This window comes from Orcinus orca, chromosome 2 (genome assembly GCF_937001465.1).
Source record: "Orcinus orca chromosome 2, mOrcOrc1.1, whole genome shotgun sequence".
NCBI classification, from domain to species: Eukaryota; Metazoa; Chordata; class Mammalia; order Artiodactyla; family Delphinidae; genus Orcinus; species Orcinus orca.
In genome coordinates this window covers 169,055,857-169,073,448 of record NC_064560.1, presented here as the reverse complement: position 1 = coordinate 169,073,448, position 17,592 = coordinate 169,055,857, and the positions used below count along the sequence as shown (strand labels likewise).

The window sequence follows — 17,592 nt, the reverse complement described above, 5'->3', positions numbered from 1 at the left end:
TGCACTAATAAAAATTTAATATCATAAAATAAACCAGAAAACAGCAAAAACATTTTTTTAAACCATTCACAATTAAAGTGGAAAGAGACAAAATTATAAGGCAGCCCATCCATGGAATGATTTCATGTTTACAAAGGATCCAGAAAAGGGGACATTTAAAATCACTGTTCAGGCTACTGAACCAGGGGAACTGCAGTGTTGTCCCACGAGACTTCCAACTTGGTAGAAGATGCTATGAGAAAACAGATCAAAGCCAACCTCCGTGTGTTAGGCTGGGCATATCTAGAAAATTCCTAATGGTTGTCTAGCCCTTTTATGCAAGTCATACATTTCCCTCAGGTCTCCTCAGGTGAATCTAGATGTCTCAGGTACAAAGGGGCTACATCACTGGTTTTAATTTCATAGCATCTCCAACAGTGCTCTTGGGGTTATGTGGACCATTGTGTATTGAGCAGAAGTTTTGTAATGTAAGGAAGGTACCCCTGTGGAACGCCTATAGAGAGTTCTCGCCTTGCCCTACAGCAGTTTTGGATGAAGCCGGTCATTATTCTCAGTCTCCCAAGGGGGCCCCATAGACAGGAACGTTCTTTGGGGGCTTGTGCTGTTGACATACATACAGTTCCCACGTTCAGTACCTAGCTACCATGTGTCTGAGAGGCTGGCATGTCCTCCGAGTTCTAATCCTTGAAAAAGAGAAAAACCAGGCAATGACACTTAGAAATAGGCCGGTAAAAAACACAATTACATTTTCTCCTTTCTACAAAGAACTGACCACTCAAAACAGCCATCTCTCTCATTTTTCTAATGATTCAAAATACAGGAACAGACTTGGCTGTCTTGAATAGGGAAATAAAAAGGTGATGAGGGGAAGAGAGAACAACATAGCCTCTGTAGGTGGTACTGTTTCCAACTCTCTACACTCCAGTGCAGAACCTTTGCCTAAAAAATGAAATCTGGCAATAGCATGCACAGGAAAGCCATCAGACCTGGAACATCGCTACTTTGGGGATATGGGAACTGACAAGCAATTCACTGGCGAACAAGTGATGGGAATGCATCAGTAGTGTTTTTCAACTTAATCTGCCATTTAAGAGAGCACTTGAGATCTGAAGAAAGTCCATCCCTACCGAGGAAAGGGAGTCAAATTGCAATTCAGATTAACTTTGGTTATGAGGAAGTAAGGGCCATGCTTTTCATCATCAATTGCATCTCTCTGGTAGCCAATAATTCCATCTGTAATCACGGCAGCAACTTAAGTATTGCCAAGGTTTTCAAATGTGTGAGAGCATTAAGGCATCCACATCGAAGGAGGCAGTTTTAAACAAGAGGAAAATGGAACTGAAATGTGCCAATAAGTGACCATCAGTGTGACCTCTCCTGGGACACTGCCCACCATGAGCAAGTTCTTCCCCCCGTGAAGGAGGCCTCTGCCACGCTGCTCGGTTCCTTGCTGCCTTGAGATGCATTGAGCCCTGTAAGATTAGTATGGCTATTTCTGCCTGCTGACCAGGACGGAAGTAGGTGGTTCCGAGGCAGCAGCTTTAAAATCTGGGAAAGCCCATAGCTCTTGAGAGCTGATAGGCCGTGAAAGGTTTGCTTGTTAATGTGAGGTCCAGAGGGGAAGGCAAATTTGGAAGTTAGATGGTCTGATCCTTGCCAGAGTTCAAGGCCCTACCCAGCAAGATATTGTAGCCAAACTTTTAAGTGTGATGGCAAGGCACTGCTGAAAGAGGCTTTGGCCAGCAGAACAAATTTCTGATCATTGCACACAACAATATGATAGAAAGTGCCGCTATCCAAACCGAACCAGACACTAAAATGAGCTATTTACGTAACTAAGTAAATTTCCGGGTAGAGTCAAGGCAACCGTGTTATTTTGAAGGACCAGATGAAACCCTAGGACTCTCCTAAGTCAGAGTTGTTATCAGGAAAGTCACGTAGACTTTCATACTGTACCTTCTGTTGGTTTTAATGTCGTACACAATGGCTGCCAGCCACCATCCAGAACCAGATCCTGTTTATGCTACTTTGGTCTACAGCCAGCAGAGGGCTCTCAAGTTCTTTTTCCCCAGCTGCTGACCCAGTAACAAATCTAGGAAGGAAATAAAGATATCCTGGGCATGCTGGCTTATGTGTCCTATAAAATGTTTTACAAACTCCTAAATCCAATGCCCTGACGAAAACAGTCTTGGTTCCCCCTTTCTGTAATGTGGTTTGAAATGGTACAGAAAGTCAAAATAAATTAACAATATATCATATACTTATTTGATAACACAAGGTTTACAGGGATTTTGGCAAATATGGAAAAATTATCCTAGTTTGCTTAACACTTTTACTATCTCAATTGTTTAAATTACCAGAATATTAGTGATTGTGTCATCTCACATATGAGGAAGTGATATTTTAAGGGCTTAATAAAGCTGCATTTGACACAAAGGTAACTTCACTGAAAGGAATAAAGAACAGACACGAGACTATCTTCATCATCACAGTTCAAGAAGTGGTTGTCCTGATGAGAGAACTCAACTCACAAATATTAACATCACCACCAGCAGTAAGCAGCAAATTGTAGCGAGGAAGGGCTGGAGGGAAAAGTTAGGAGAAAAGCATGGAAAAGATGAAGAGACAAAAGACATGATTTTAATAAGCTTTAAATCAACAGGCAAACACTTCCCATTTATGATACATCTTGACTTTCTTCACTGCTACAGGTGCTTATGTGACACTGACCTAGCAGTCCCCAAGGGGCACCAAGTATTTTGCCAGAGGGACTGCTGGTCTGCTAAGATAAATACTTAAAGAGACAAAAAAAGGACAACATAGGTTTTGGTAATCTTACTTTTAAAAAGGTTATTACAAAGATGTCAGTAACTATCCGAATTCACTTATAATTGAATCCCCTTTAATTTCCAAAGATACTTTGGGACCTGACTGTTCCTGAAGGAAAGCCTATGCCTAAGGAAAGCCCACCTACTAGAACCTGGCTCCTCTATAAAGAATGTGCTGTACAGGCAGCTACTCTACACAAAGGAGAACTTGAAAAGAAATGCTTTATAAAACACTAGTTACCTCTTTAAAAGCTAGTCCACCTCTGTTGCTCCATTTGATGGAATGGCAGGCTTTCTTTAAAGAGACAAGTGCAGAAGGAGGTGTTTAAAAGACTCTCCAGACATACCCTCTTCAGTGGATCTCTCTCTCAAGTAAAAAGTCAGCTTTCAATGTGTCTTGCCGTCCTTTTCCTGACTCTAGCCCCAAATGAACTACTTATCTTTAGCATCTAAGACAGTGGGCATTATGACCTTCATTCAAGGCATAGATGTGGCATAGATGCTAAAGCACCAGACTTACACGGCGAGAACCATGTTAAAAATCAATGGATTAAAGTGGCAGAGCCTCGAAACTAAGAAAGAGATTTAGCTTAATTACAGAACACTGTACTTTCATAATTATTTCATTATGAGTATGAAGGTCTCCACTTTTCCTTAAAACTAAATTCCATCTTCCCTGAGAATAGGGTTAAGGGAAACAACAAAACTCAAAATGCCAAGGGCCCTTGAAAAGACAACACATGGAATGTCTGTATCCTTCGCAGTGTGTTGTTTCTACTCGAAAAGCTTTCCATTACTCCAGGTTTTCATCTCACCTCCCTCCAGAATCTTTAGGGTTACGGGTGGAGATGGGCAAGGCGAGACAAGAGACTGAGGAAGTGAGCAGCTGTCACGTGCTGGCTGTTCTCACTGGATGGAAAACGGCCATGGCCTGAGGCTGGACCCTCAACAGTCAGTGCTGGTGTCCTACTGACAGAGCGAGCGGGATGAGGCAGCCCAGAACCAGGGCTGCTACCTCCAGGCGGCTGAGGCCTCTCCCTCCAGCGGGGTCGGGTTTGTGGCTGTGCCCCATTCCGCCTACCTCAGGGAGGACATGCACCGTGGCAACATAAAGAAATGTCCCAGCAGAGAAAAGCATGGCCACTCCAGTGGCATTGACCTCTGAAAGGGCTTCTTTACTGCTCTGTGAAGTAAGATAGAGAAGAAAAATTAAGTCAAGTAAAATCCAGAGGCAGGAAGAAGTCCCAATAAAAAAATACCCAATATTCATAACTCGTGTTATCTGGGGCACCGGGGACATCCTGAGATCAGAACGATCTTGTTATTTATGGGAAGCTTCCAAACAAGGGTTTAAGACTATTGGTGATGTACACAATTACTTTTTCAAACAAACTTCAAGTCTGGTTGAACAGGTTTGGCCTATATTATTAAGATGGAATCAACAGCATTAATGCAGATATCAAAGTTCATACATTCATTCATTTATTCTACTAATATTAACAAATATGCCATATGCACCAGGCTCTAGGCCAGTGCCTGAGATACAGTGGGAATCGAGACACAGTACTTGCCCTCACAGAGCCTAGAAATATCTCGTAAGCTAATCTTTATACAATTCATTTCAATTTTTTTTTTTTTTTTTTTGCTGTACGCAGGCCTCTCACTGTTGTGGCCTCTCCCGTTGCGGAGCACAGGCTCCGGACGCGCAGGCTCAGCGGCCATGGCTCACGGGCCCAGCCGCTCCACAGCATGTGGGATCTTCCCGGACCGGGGCACGAAACCGCGTCCCCTGCATCGGCAGGCGGACTCTCAACCACTGTGCCACCAGGGAAGCCCTCATTTCAATTTTTTAAATGAAAAAAGTGGACCTACTAAGACAATTAATTGAAAATTTAAGAACATGCCATAAATGTAATATGTAACTCCATGCCTCCAAAATTATCATACCTTCCTCTCAAAAGTTCTAAAAACTTATATTGATCAATGCAGTAATAAATAGGGTAATATTTATTTATTTAGGCTGCACTGGGTCTTAGTTGCAGCATGCGAGATCTTTTAGTCACGGCATGCATGCAGGATCTAGTCCCCCGACCAGGGATCGACCCCAGACCCCCTGCCTTGCCAACGTGGAGTCTTACTCACTGGACCACCAGGGAAGTCCCAATAGGGTAATATTTAAAAGGGAACTATGTATTGCTCCGTGACTAAAAGACGATAAAGCTCACAATCAGCTGTTAGCAATCCAGATCAACTAACCCTTGATTAACAGGAACTTAACCATTCTTTAACCATCTCATTGCTCATATGTTCCTTTCAATACCAATTTTACTATATCAAATACGAATTGAATGACGCTCAGAAGAATCAGTGACCTTCAGAGACAGTGGGGGAAAGTGGTTTCCAGGAACTAGCCCTGAGTTGGTTTGGTTCTAAGATTTTCCTCCTGTTGCCTGCCAATTGATATTTAAGTAAAATGGGTAAGTAAGGCTGCTGCTAAGAACTGCGGCCCTAGTGGACAAAATTATAAAGCGTGGAAAGGTCCAACTGGAGCAACAGAGCAGAATGCCCGGGCTCTGAGGTGACAAGCGACACATGCCACTTCAGGTCTGGAGCTACACTGAGTGCAATGACGAAGCCCTGGGTACTTAACATGCAGTGATATGGGAGCTGGGAGTAGAAGAATCTGAGTCTCAGCTGAATACAGAGATCTCTGCTCATCGCTTACTGCTCTCAAAGCTGCTGCAACCTTGTCCCTCCCTCACTCTTCCTGTGCCTACTGAAACATTAAATACATTCTGTTGTGACTTATTATGTATCTGTCAAATAAAATTAGCATGTCTGATAAGGTTTAAGTTGTATTATTTTAAAGATCATATATTTGTGCAAGTATTTTTGGAACTGATGGGGAAGACGTTTTCAAATTAAATGAATAAGAAAATGCTCCAAATTTATGAAGAGGATTGACTTGGAATTAAGATGTACACTTTGTACAGGTTTTTAATTCGAATTTTATCTTTAGTTTGGGGGGTAATTTAACTGAAAAATTCAATATAAGAGACTACACCTTCTAGTAGATCACAAAGAATTAGATACTTGTCTAGATAAGCTAGGAATGAGTCAGACTTACCTTACTTAGTCCTAAGTATGTCACCATGGACATAACTGGTGCTGCCAGTGCAAAGACCAGTAAGTGCTTTCTGATTCGATTCCGCTCGAGGCCTGCATGCATTAAGAAGGAAACCAGCCCAAACGCAGCTGGTGCCTGGAAAAGAAAAACTATCCCTTGTTACTCTGGAAGTTTGCATTGCTTCTACATTATGAAGTACATATCATTTGACTGAATTCTCATACAAGAAAACCAGGCATACTAGTAAGTCTGGGCTTTGACTTTTATGAATTAATGTTCTAAGCTAGAAAATATCCCATTTGTGTGTGTGTGTGCATGTATGTGTGTCTGTGTAATAGTTAAGAAAAGAGTATAAAGAAAGGAAGAATATTTATGAACAAAAATTACTATGAAATGTAGAAATCTGTAGAGGACTTAACAGTTTGTGTATATGACCATAAAAAAATAAAACCCCTTCAAGTATAAGGTTAAGAAAATGGTAGCAGAAGACCCAGCTATGAACAGATTTATTCAATTCTCTAAAATGAACCGCAATTACGAAAATAACTAAAAAAACTTTCCATTCCAGAAAAACATAATGACCAAAGAGAATTTTTAATTATAAATGTAGTCAATACCAAATCTTACACCAAAATTCTGCTTACCTTATGTAGCATTATTGCCACAAACACAATTAACTGGACACTAGTTTGTGAAGTAGAAGCTGCTGCTCCCAAAGCAACACCGTCAGCTGAATTTGGAAAAAGTGAAACATAAAACACTATAACTATAAATAACAACTATAATAGTTGGTGAGTGACTGGGTGGGCTTTAGAGTCAGATAGAGCTGGACTGGACTCTGGGACGGTTACTTAACCTTTCTGAACCTTAGCCTTCTCATTTCTACAATGGGTTCAATAAAGTATGTATTCCTAGGGTTTTCATGAGGTAACATATGTGAAGAGCTTAGCATAGGTGCTATTCAATATTCAATTTGTCAGTTATTGTTGCTGTTGTTGGAAAAGTATGATGCTCAAAAATCTACTGATTAATCAATCAAACTGTAATAACAAAATATCAAAGAATTTCAAAGGAAGCATCTCTGCATCTTGCAGATGAAAAACCAAAATAAAGACACCGCGACTTGGCATAGATGATTTACACGTAATGAGTAAACAGTGGTTGAAATGGATGAATTTTTTTGTTAGAAAAGCATGTTTTACTAGGAAGTCCAGATAAGAGTGTGTCACCTTTCACATGCTTTTGTCATTTACAGAGCCCTACTACTCGGACTAGTTTTGGTTATGATTCTAAGGCATGCCCTGTCAGCAATGCTGAGACTTCGACACTCTACAGCCTACCTCTGCCTCACCTGGCACTTGGGTAGATACCCAGCACCAGGGCTACTGAGTACAAAAGTGAGCAGGCTCTTATGCAGATGAGATCCTACAGTAGAGGTCAGCAAACTTTTTGTCAAAGGGATAGATAGGAAGAATTTTAGCCTTCGTGAGTCATTTGGTCTCTTGCAACTACTCAACTCTACCATTGTGTGAAAGCAGCCACAGATAGTACGTAAACAAGTGGCCATGGCTGTGTTCCAATACAACTTTACTATGGACACTGAAATTTGAATTTCATGTATTTTTCATGTACCACAAATTATTTTCATCCATTAAGAAATACAGAACCATTCTTATTGCAACCCCAACACTGAGTACTCCAGGGCTCATGCTTCTGTTGGAGGCCTTCATTAAGCAACCCTTTCCCCAAAAGGCCAGCCCTAGAGTATTTCATGTGGATGGTCCCTGTGTGACAGAAAAGAAAGGGGTTCCACTGCAATGTGACCCTACCTGCAGCATGGACGACCAGACCCAGCGTGGTGGTGATTTTGGAATTGCTAGGCCTTGCTGTTTCTGGATCTGAAGTAAAAATACGCAAGTCAGCCATGAAGCAACGTGAAACAGAAACTATTAGAACATTCACCTGCGGGTGGAAGAAGTCTTTGAAAGCTCTTAAAGTAGAACATTATTATTTTCCTCACTATTGTCTTTTTTCTTCTGCTTCAAACACTTGGAAGTTTCCCCTGTCCTGAAGAGGTGGGCAGGTGGAAACTCTTCATTTGACCCAGGCTTCCCTGAACAGACAAGATGTCACCCCAAACAGCCTCACACCTCTTAACGCTTCACCTCTCCAAGGAAAGTGCTCTGTGGCGTCTGACCACCTCTCTAGACCAATCTCATTGTCATTGCCTACCCCTCCCCCTCCCCCTCCCCAGCCTCCTGCAACTTTATCTGTATTCTAACATCAAAATGTCGTTCACATTTGCCTTTCTCCATTTTGTTGCCACCATCCTAACCTAAATTTTCATCACCTCAAACCTAAATTAGCAGTAGGCTCCCATCTGGTTGTCTCCCCTTACTCTCATTTCTCCCTAACCTAATTCATCTTACACATCCTTGTCGGATTCATCTTTCTGAATCACCACCCTTGTGATGGGTCAGTTAAGAATCTGCTGCTTTTCAAATTCAGTCCAAACTGCTCTATTAAGTAGGTCTTGAGCCCTCTATCAACTGGTATCATCTTTTTTTTTTTTAATAAATTTATTTATTTTTGGCTGCATTGGGTCTTTGTTGCTGCTCACGGGCTTTCTCTAGTTGCGAGAGCAGGGACTACTCTTCATTGCAGTGCGCAGGCTTCTCACTGTGGTGGCTTTTCTTTGTTGCAGAGCACAGGCTCTAGGCACGTGGGTTTCAGTAGTTGTGGCTCGCAGGCTCAGTAGTTGTGGCTCACAGTCTCTAGAGCACAGGCTCAGTAGCTGTGGCACACGGGCTTCGTTGCTCCGTGGCATGTGGGATCTTCCCAGACCAGGGCTCGAACCCGTGTCTCCTGCATTGGCAGGCAGATTCTTAACCACTGTGCCACCAGGGAAGTCCTCAACTGGTATCATCTTATTTCTTACTGTCCAGTCCAGTTAAACCAGTTTCTGTAACACCCTCTAACAAAAACTGTCTCATTCTCCTTTCCCCAAATCTCCTCACCCCTAATTCTTGGCATGTACTACACTGCCCAGCTCATCAATCCAAAACCAAGACATTGTTCAAAGTCTTAATTCTAGGACCGCTTACTCTGCAAAAGAATCAAAGATTAATTCCAGCTTAGAACAACTCTCCCCTTGCCTAGAAATGTACAGCTCTATGCACAGTCTCTACATGCTACTTCAAGGTTTCTTCTGTATTCCACCTTAGATATACAAAACTGTTTTCACTTAAATATGTCCCTCCCAATTGACTGTGAACTATACAGAATTAAATTTTATACTTCTTTCCATTTTTTTATTTGTCTTATAGAATGTATCATAGCACTGGTCACCGAACAGTTGCTTAATAAATCCTTGTTGGAGATTTAAAAAAGTATTTATCTGTATTACAGGTATTATAAGAAATATACAGGGCATCCCTGGTGGTGCAGTGGTTGAGAGTCTGCCTGCCAATGCAGGGGATGCGGGTTCGTGCCCCGGTCCGGGAAGATCCCACATGCCGCGGAGCGGCTGGGCCCATGAGCCATGGCCGCTGGGCCTGCGCGTCTGGAGCCTGTGCTCCGCAACGGGAGAGGCCACAACAGTGAGAGGTCCGCGTACCACAAAAAAAAAAAAAAAAAAAAAATTATCTTCTAATTAAAACACTGCAAGAAGGGAAGCTAAAGCCCCTAATCACTCTGAGACAACAGATATTTCAATATCACCCCAAACTGGAAAGAATGATCATATTACACTGTGTGACAAGCTTGTTTTGGCTTTTGTTTACACAGTCTTGTGGTCTAATTATAAGTAGCATCTTAAAAAAAATTAGAGGGGGGCTTCCCTGGTGGCGCAGTGGTTGAGAATTTGCCTGCCAATGCAGGGGACACGGGTTCGAGCCCTGGTCTGGGAAGATCTTACATGCTGCGGAGCAACTGGGCCCGTGAGCCACAACTACTGAGCCTGCGCATCTGGAGCCTGTGCTCCGCAACAAGAGAGGCCGCGACAGTGAGAGGCCCGCGCACCGCGATGAAGAGTGGCCCCCGCTCGCCACAGCTAGAGAAAGCCCTCGCACAGAAACAAAGACCCAACACACCCAAAAATAAATTAATTAATTAATTAAAAAAAAATTAGGTTTAAAATTAAAACACAATTTCTATAAATCTATAGGAAAAGACTCTGATTCAGAATAAATTTAATAAACGAATTAACTTTTACTGATAATAATACATAAAATCCTGCAGGTAATAGGTAAAGTGAGGTCACCAGATACATGAAAACCAGCAAAAACAGTGACCTCTGAGACAAAGCAGGAAGAAAAATAAACACATACTACATTTAATTCTTTGTATGGGGCTACAGGACACTAATGCACCTATAAATGCATTTTAAATTTAAACTGACAAGAATTGCAAGAAAAATGTCATAAAGGCCACTATGGACAACTATGTAATGTAGCTGGAGTCAGATTCCATCCAACAGAGGGTGCTTCTCATTTGCTATTTGGAATAAAGCACATAAGTAAAACCTTTTACTCCAAAATCAATTTCCTAAAATAAGACTTGGTTAGTTAAAAAAAAAAAAAGTTGCAAGAATAGTTCAAAAAGCAATCATATACCCTTTTCTCAGAATGACTAATTGTCCAACATTTTGCCCCATTTGCTTTATCAATTGGGCTTATGCTCTCTTGTTTTCTATCTACACTACACAAATACACATATTTGTGTATATCTTTTTTTCTGTACCATTTAAGAGTAAATTGCATACATTGTAACTCTTTATACTTAGATACTTCCGTGTGTATTTCTGATGATAAAGGATATTTTCTTATATAATCACAGTAAAGTTATCAACTTCAGTAAATTTAACATTGATATTTTTTTCTACTCTCTCTTGCATATTCTAATTTGTCAATTGCCCAAGAATGTCTTTCAGGGCATTTTTCCTTTTCCAGGAAGGATCCAGCCTAAGATCATATGTTGCACCTAGTTTTATCTCTTTAGTCTCCTTTAATCTGAGACATTTTCTCTGCCTTTGACTTTGTGACATTGATATCTCTGAAGAATACATTTCCTTCCCTGCGCCTTTCTTGTTTTATAACAGAGTGGTCCTTCCTTTTGGATTTGTCTGATGTGTTCTTAGATGATGCATTCTTGGATGGAATACTACATAGGTGATGCTCCTCAGGCTATCACATCTAGAGGCACAGGATGAACATCTGCTGCTCACTGGTGGTGTGAATTCTGGATTATATATTGGATATTGTAAATGTTATCTTGTGGATACTATGGATTCTATTATATTCCTCCAAAGAGTGTTGATTTTTTGCTTTGCTTTACATAACTTGATTTGGCTCAAACTGCAAACTCTGTCTTCTGGGCAGCTGCCTAAATCTCAGTTTAGTTCTTTTACATTTAGCTGAGCTGTCTAGAGTCTGCCCAAGAAAGCATGGTTCAGGGCTTAGCCAGAGACTTGGGCAGTTTATACATAGAATTTGGGGCTGAGTTTCTCTGTCTCTCTCCTTTCTAAGATTCTCCCCTCACTTTCCAGGGGCTGGGTAGCTTGAACTCTGTCCTCCAGTTCCTTAGGCCAGAAAGACTGTCTTCTATCAGTTAGTTACCCCACAGGCACTGACTGCTAAAAGCAGTAAAAATAGGAACTAAAAGTAGTAAAAATAGGTTCCAAGTGTAGACTCCCTTCCAGAATTTGCCTCCTTTAGGTCACTCACTCTCCAATGTCTTCAGATAGTGGTTTTCAAAATTCTGTCCAAAGTTTACAGTTATCTGTACAGAGGCTGGTCTGGTAGGAACATTCTGCCCACACTGAAAGCAGAATACCAGTGACATTAATTTTGATCATCTGATCAAGGTATTGTCCGATTTCTTCATTTAGTTACTTTTTTTTCCCTTGTAACTAATAAGCAAATCAAAATATACCCCCTAGATTTAACATTCATTGATGATTCTGGCCTGAGCCAATTTTTACTATGAAGGTTGCAAAGATGATTGTCCAACTCCAACTGCTTGCACATTTACCAACTGGCATTTAGCTTCTGCTGGAACCAAATGCCCTCCCTTCTCCTTTTATCTTTCTCCCATGTGGATGTGCCCATTGATTCCCATTTTTTCAATGATTTACGCTTTATTGCTGTTCTTAATTATCTTGGTGCACAAACTGTCTGAGATCTGGCCAAGAGAAGCCCCTTCAAGCTGGTTCCTATATCCTGTGACATGTTTCCATCTTCTTTGAGCACTAGATGTTCCAAGCTCATTTTATCCTTACCCTGTCCTGTCCTAGAATCAGCCATTTCTCTGAAGAGCCCTGATATGCTCATTGCTAGTGGGGTGTCTTTACTTCTAGGCCCTCTCTGCACACAGAACTAAGACATACATACATGTATACATAGACATACATGTATATGTACACATACACATATAAGTTTTAGAAATCATGATTCCAATAGCTCCGATTCCAACCCATCCCTGCAGGGGTTCTTTCTTGCTTTCCCTCATTCCCTATTTGCATGTCCCTTCTTCCTCAGTGAGGACTCTGGTTCCACCAACAGCAACACATTTACTCATTTGCTCAATCTTGTAACATATCTAAACTAGTTTCAGAACTGTTTTGCCCACACCATTACAAAAAGCAAAGCCTATTAAAAAGAGTTCAGTACTGTTTACGCTTCTTCCCCAACTCTACTCACCACTAAAGGTATATAGTCAAATACTACATTCATAAGTTACTTGAATTAATTTTTTCTGCATCCCCTTCAGTGTAACTGTGTTATTCATTTGAAGTATAGTTCATCTGTTTCAGTTAGCTCCCCCATCCTTTGTTGATTTTATATTTTGAATATGGAAAATATTAACATATTTCCCAAAGTCAAAACTATATCAAAAAGGCATGCCCGGGGAAGTGTCATGCCCTCCCAAAACCCTTCTACCTTATCCCACCCATGCCCTCACTCCTACAAGTAATCAACTTTGTTTTCTAGCTGATCCTTCATATGTTTCCTTTTTGTAAAGATAGGCAAATATATACACGTATACTTGTTTCCCCTTCTTTTTTACACAAAACATAATATATGATGTATAATAACTTATTTTTGCTTTTTTTTTTTCCCACTTAACAGTATTTCCTGGAAATCTCTCCATATTGGTTCACAGAGATCTGATTCCTTATTCTATTTCATGGCTACATAGAACTCCATTACATGGACACACCACACTACACTCAACCAATCTGCATGACTGGACATTGAAGGGTTTTTACAATGATAAACAATGCTGCGCTGATTAGTCTTGTGCATATGTATTTTCATATTGGAGCCGATTCATCAGAACAGATTCCTAGAAGTGCGATTTTGGGGTTGAAGGGTAAATTCTCCACTACAGGGGCTGTACCACTATGCACACCCACAGCAATAGATGAGAGTGCCTGTTTCTTCACAGCTGTGCCAACAGAGTATACTGCCAAGGTTTTGAATTTTTGCCTATCTGACAGGTGAGAAATGGCATCTCAGTGGAATTTTGATTTGATCTAAAGTCCACAGGCTTTAGACTGCTGAAAGGCTCCATGGCACAAAAAGGGTTAAGAACTTCTGCCCTAGACCTCCATCAAATGAGCTTTAAAATAACCAGGGTAATAATATAATAAACACTCCCTTGTGCCACATGTCACAACCCACTAGCTTTCTCAAATGAATGAAGTGTTCACCAGAACCTGAGAAAGTTTTAGCACTAAATAAGGCCACTGATACATACTGAATTATTCAATCATTGGTGATCACCTAAAATGCAAATGTTTTGCACTGCCCAGAAAACCTTGGAGCTACTTACCATCAGTAGAATGCACATGGGAGCTGCCAATCTGGTCCACCAGCAACATGAAAACAAAGCCCAGTACGAGGGAAACACCGATGTAGGCATGGAGCTGTGTGTGGTCATGGCTGTGCTCATGTTCACGGGCAACCGGTATTTCTGCTTTGTCTGACGCAATCACATTCTGTGTTTGACTCGCTTGGTGGTGTTTCCCTAGAGCAGAATGAACCATAAAGAGAAAATGTGTTTTCCCCCTCAAAACATCTTCATGTAGAAGCTTCCATTCTTTTGTATTTCAAGCTCTACAGATTTTACTGCAAAGACATTCACTTCCTGTGTTATAATCTAGCCAATCATAAACTCCCTTAACTTAAAGTTCATGATGAAAAAATTCCCAAGGGTCGTCTGCTTTTGGCATGCAGAGCTTTTAACTGCCTATTATTCCCAAAACCTAGGAAGTGGAAGCAAATCACCAAGAAAGCAGTCATATTCCCAAGGGATAGCATCCCCAAATCTTCCTTTCGGGCTAGAGAAATTCACGCCAATCTCACCAGAAACTACAGTGCGGTTTATTTTGATGAAAATAGGCAAATGAAGAACAGTAACAGTGAAAATAATTACAATCAAGTTTATCTAGTTTTACACTTAGGTTGATATAAAAATTGCAAATAAAGGGCAAACTGAGTATAACACTTTTAGCTTTAAAAATCTCAGGGGACAATCACTAATTAGAAACCAAAAGGGCAGAGCAGTTTAAAAGAGACATTTCCTTCTAGAAAGATGATTGTTCTAGAAAGATGACTGTTCTAGAAATATGATTGTCAGGATACTCTGAATTACAGTAAATGACACCTGGCTAAGTAATACTGCTAGTTTATTATACTCACGTATTTGACATTCAAAACATAAACACTTCAAGGCCAGAATCCTGATCTTTGCTGTGTTTCATAAATACAGGCTAACATACTAAACACATTTCTTGCTTATAATTAGATTAAGCATTTTAATCTTTGACCAAAGAAATTACATAAGTCTGTTGCAATATTTTAGAGCCTGCCTTAATTCTTTAAAAGTCATTTTTGAGAAGCACAAAGCCCATACCATCTTAAGATAATAAAAACTCATGTATTTTTCTAATTCTTGAAAGATTTTTTGTTTGTTTACACACCTTTTTTTAACTTTAAAAAAATGTGGTAAAATATACATTACATAAAATTTACTTACCATTTTAACCATTTTTAAGCATACAATTCTGTGGCTTTAAGTACACTCACATCATTCTACAACCATCATCCATCTCTAAAACTTTTTCATCTTCCCAAAGTAATTTTTTAATCTTAAGATTTTTTTCCCTAATAGTGATTGCATTTACTTGTTTTAAAATGTCTAAATCTCTCTCTCTTTTTTTTTAAATCAACTTTATTGAGGTATAACTCACAAATGTAAAAACTCTAGTAACTACCACCAAGGTCAAGATATGGAACAGTACTTTAAAATATTAGAAAAGTTGTCTTGTGCGTCCCTGGAGTCAATATGTCACTCTTGGTCCCAAGCAGGCACTGAAGAGCTTTTTGTCCCCGGAGTTTTCCCTGATCTAGGATTTCATATAAATGGAATTATGCAATATATCCTCTTTTGCATAAGGATTCTTTTGTTCAGCATAACATTTTGAGATTTATCTAAGCTTTGCATGTAGTTTGGTCCTCTTTTTTGTTGAGTAGTGTTCCATTGTATGGACATATCACAACTTGTTTATCCGTTCAGCTGTTGATAGCCATTTAGGTAATTTCCAATTTTGGTCCATTATAAATAAAGCTGCTATGAGCATTCAGGTACAAGTCTTTCTGTGGATACACATTTTCTTTTCCCTTGGGTAAATACCTAGGATCAGAACTGACAGGTGTATGTATGTTTAACGTTATAAAAAAAACCTGTCAAACTGTTTTCCGAAGTGGCTGTACCATTTTACAAACCCAACAGCAATGTCTGAGAGTACTAGTTGCTCCATTCCATTGTCAACATTTGATATTGTGAGGCTTTAAATTTTTAACCATTTTTACATAGGTGATCATGTCATCTGCAAACAGATAGTTTTACTTCTTGCCAATCTTTACGCCTTTTCTTTCTTTTTCTGGCCTTACTTCAGACTTGCGTCTGGCCAAGACCCCAAGTACAATGTTAAGTACAAGTGGTTGAGAGGAGACAGCCATGTTTTGTTCCCAGTGTTAGGCATCTTACCTGTAGGTTTTTCAAATATACCCTTTCTCAGTAAGGAAGTTCTTTCCTAGTTTGCTGAGAATTAGGAGTTTAATTCTGTCAAATGTTTATGCTTTTCTGTACCTGTTAAGGATGATCAAATGGTTTTTCTACTTTATTCGATTAAGATAATAAATTAAAATGGTTTTTGGATATTAATCCAATCCCTGATTTGCATTCCTAGGATAGACTCCAATTGGTCAAAATGTATTATCCTGTCTATATATTGCTGTATTCAATTTGCTAATATTTGGTAAAGCACTGTGTCATCTATATTCATGAGGGATATCTGTCTGCAATATTTTTTCTTGTAACATCTCTGTTTGAGTTACACTGGCATCTTAAAATGAGACGGAGTGCTCCTCCAAGAGACAGGCAGAAAAAAACTTCCTCCAGCCCCCCAATTTCCATTTTATTAATTTAAACAAGTTCTATGAGTATCAGCAGTTAATGTTAATGGCGCTAATGTTAAGCAGTTTTTGAAATTGCTGACATGAGACTTATGACAATGTTTTTTAAACTTTTAAGGACATGATCCCTAGTAAAAAATAAATTTTACATCATGATCTAGTAAACATACACATAGATGAAAAACTAAATAAAAATCTGCAAAAAATAATACTTATCCTTACAATGGTTACAACGCACTATTCTATTTCTTCATCTGTCTTGTCCCTCCTTTGTGCTCTTCTTAAATGCCAGTCACAAGTCCAACTTACTAAATTTATTTCAAGATCCAGAGTTGCTACCTTCAGTTTGGAAGCACTGCTGGAGGTAAAGAGAGACTTTCAGAGGAAGAAATGGATGATTTTGGAATAAAAGGTATTTCCTGGAAATCAGAAGCCTACGCTGCAGTGATCAATTAAAGAGAACTGAACGCTAGACAGGTCTAGGAGGAAAAGGTGGGCAGACAGAATGTGCCTACCCTGTCCTTCATGCAAGCAAAATTATTGTTAGCAGTAAGGATTTCAAGCTAGAGAACTTACTGAAAGCTCAGAGATGAAAAATAATTAAGTTTATGAGAGAAGCAATCTAAGAATTTTGATCAGTAGTGTTGGACAATTAAAATGTAGCCTCATGGTAAAAGGAGGGTGTTCAGTTTGTGAAAAATTATTGAGCTATATACTGCCAATATGTGTACTTTCTTGTATGTATGACGTATACTTTTTTGTATGCAATATTTCAAAAAAAAGTTAATAAACTCAAAATGCAGTACCCTGATGACCAATACTGAGATGGCAGAACTCATTACTTTTCAAGTAGGTCTTTGTGTGCTGGGAGAATAGCTTAGCATGGCCTCAAGAATGTAAAATAAATAAACGAAGTAAAACAATTGACTTTCTCTAAAGACAAGGCAATTTTTGGTATGCTTCTGTTTTAACATACAAAACCAATTCTTCATATTTATAGATGTAAAGAAACTACACATGTGAAGTCAGTCATAGAATTTTGCTAACTACTATTTTCAACACTATTTAGAAAGATGCTATTGGAAAGGATTTGAATGATTATCTTTTCATAAGGTACCCACTAAATATTTAACAAAACGGGCTCCTGTCTCTGCCT

At 39.7% G+C, this 17,592-nt stretch overlaps 1 protein-coding gene across 4 annotated transcripts in view; it reads right to left on the bottom strand.

Annotated features, from left to right (window-relative positions):
- SLC39A9 (solute carrier family 39 member 9) overlaps positions 1-17,592 on the bottom strand; it is a 48,297-nt gene continuing 30,705 nt past the window's right edge. For 2 of the 4 annotated variants that reach the window (XM_004262164.3, XM_033433807.2), the window contains 5 exons: positions 13,789-13,983; positions 7,785-7,853; positions 6,600-6,685; positions 5,956-6,090; positions 1-4,011 (listed from right to left, as the gene is read on the bottom strand). In XM_004262164.3, coding sequence (XP_004262212.1) covers positions 3,781-4,011; positions 5,956-6,090; positions 6,600-6,685; positions 7,785-7,853; positions 13,789-13,983 — 716 coding nt within the window. In that variant the 3' untranslated portion in view covers positions 1-3,780. Of the gene's footprint in view, positions 4,012-5,955; positions 6,091-6,599; positions 6,686-7,784; positions 7,854-13,788; positions 13,984-16,658; positions 16,811-17,592 lie in introns of those variants that run through there. The other 2 variants (XM_049706911.1, XM_033433759.2) reach the window with 2 other exon arrangements.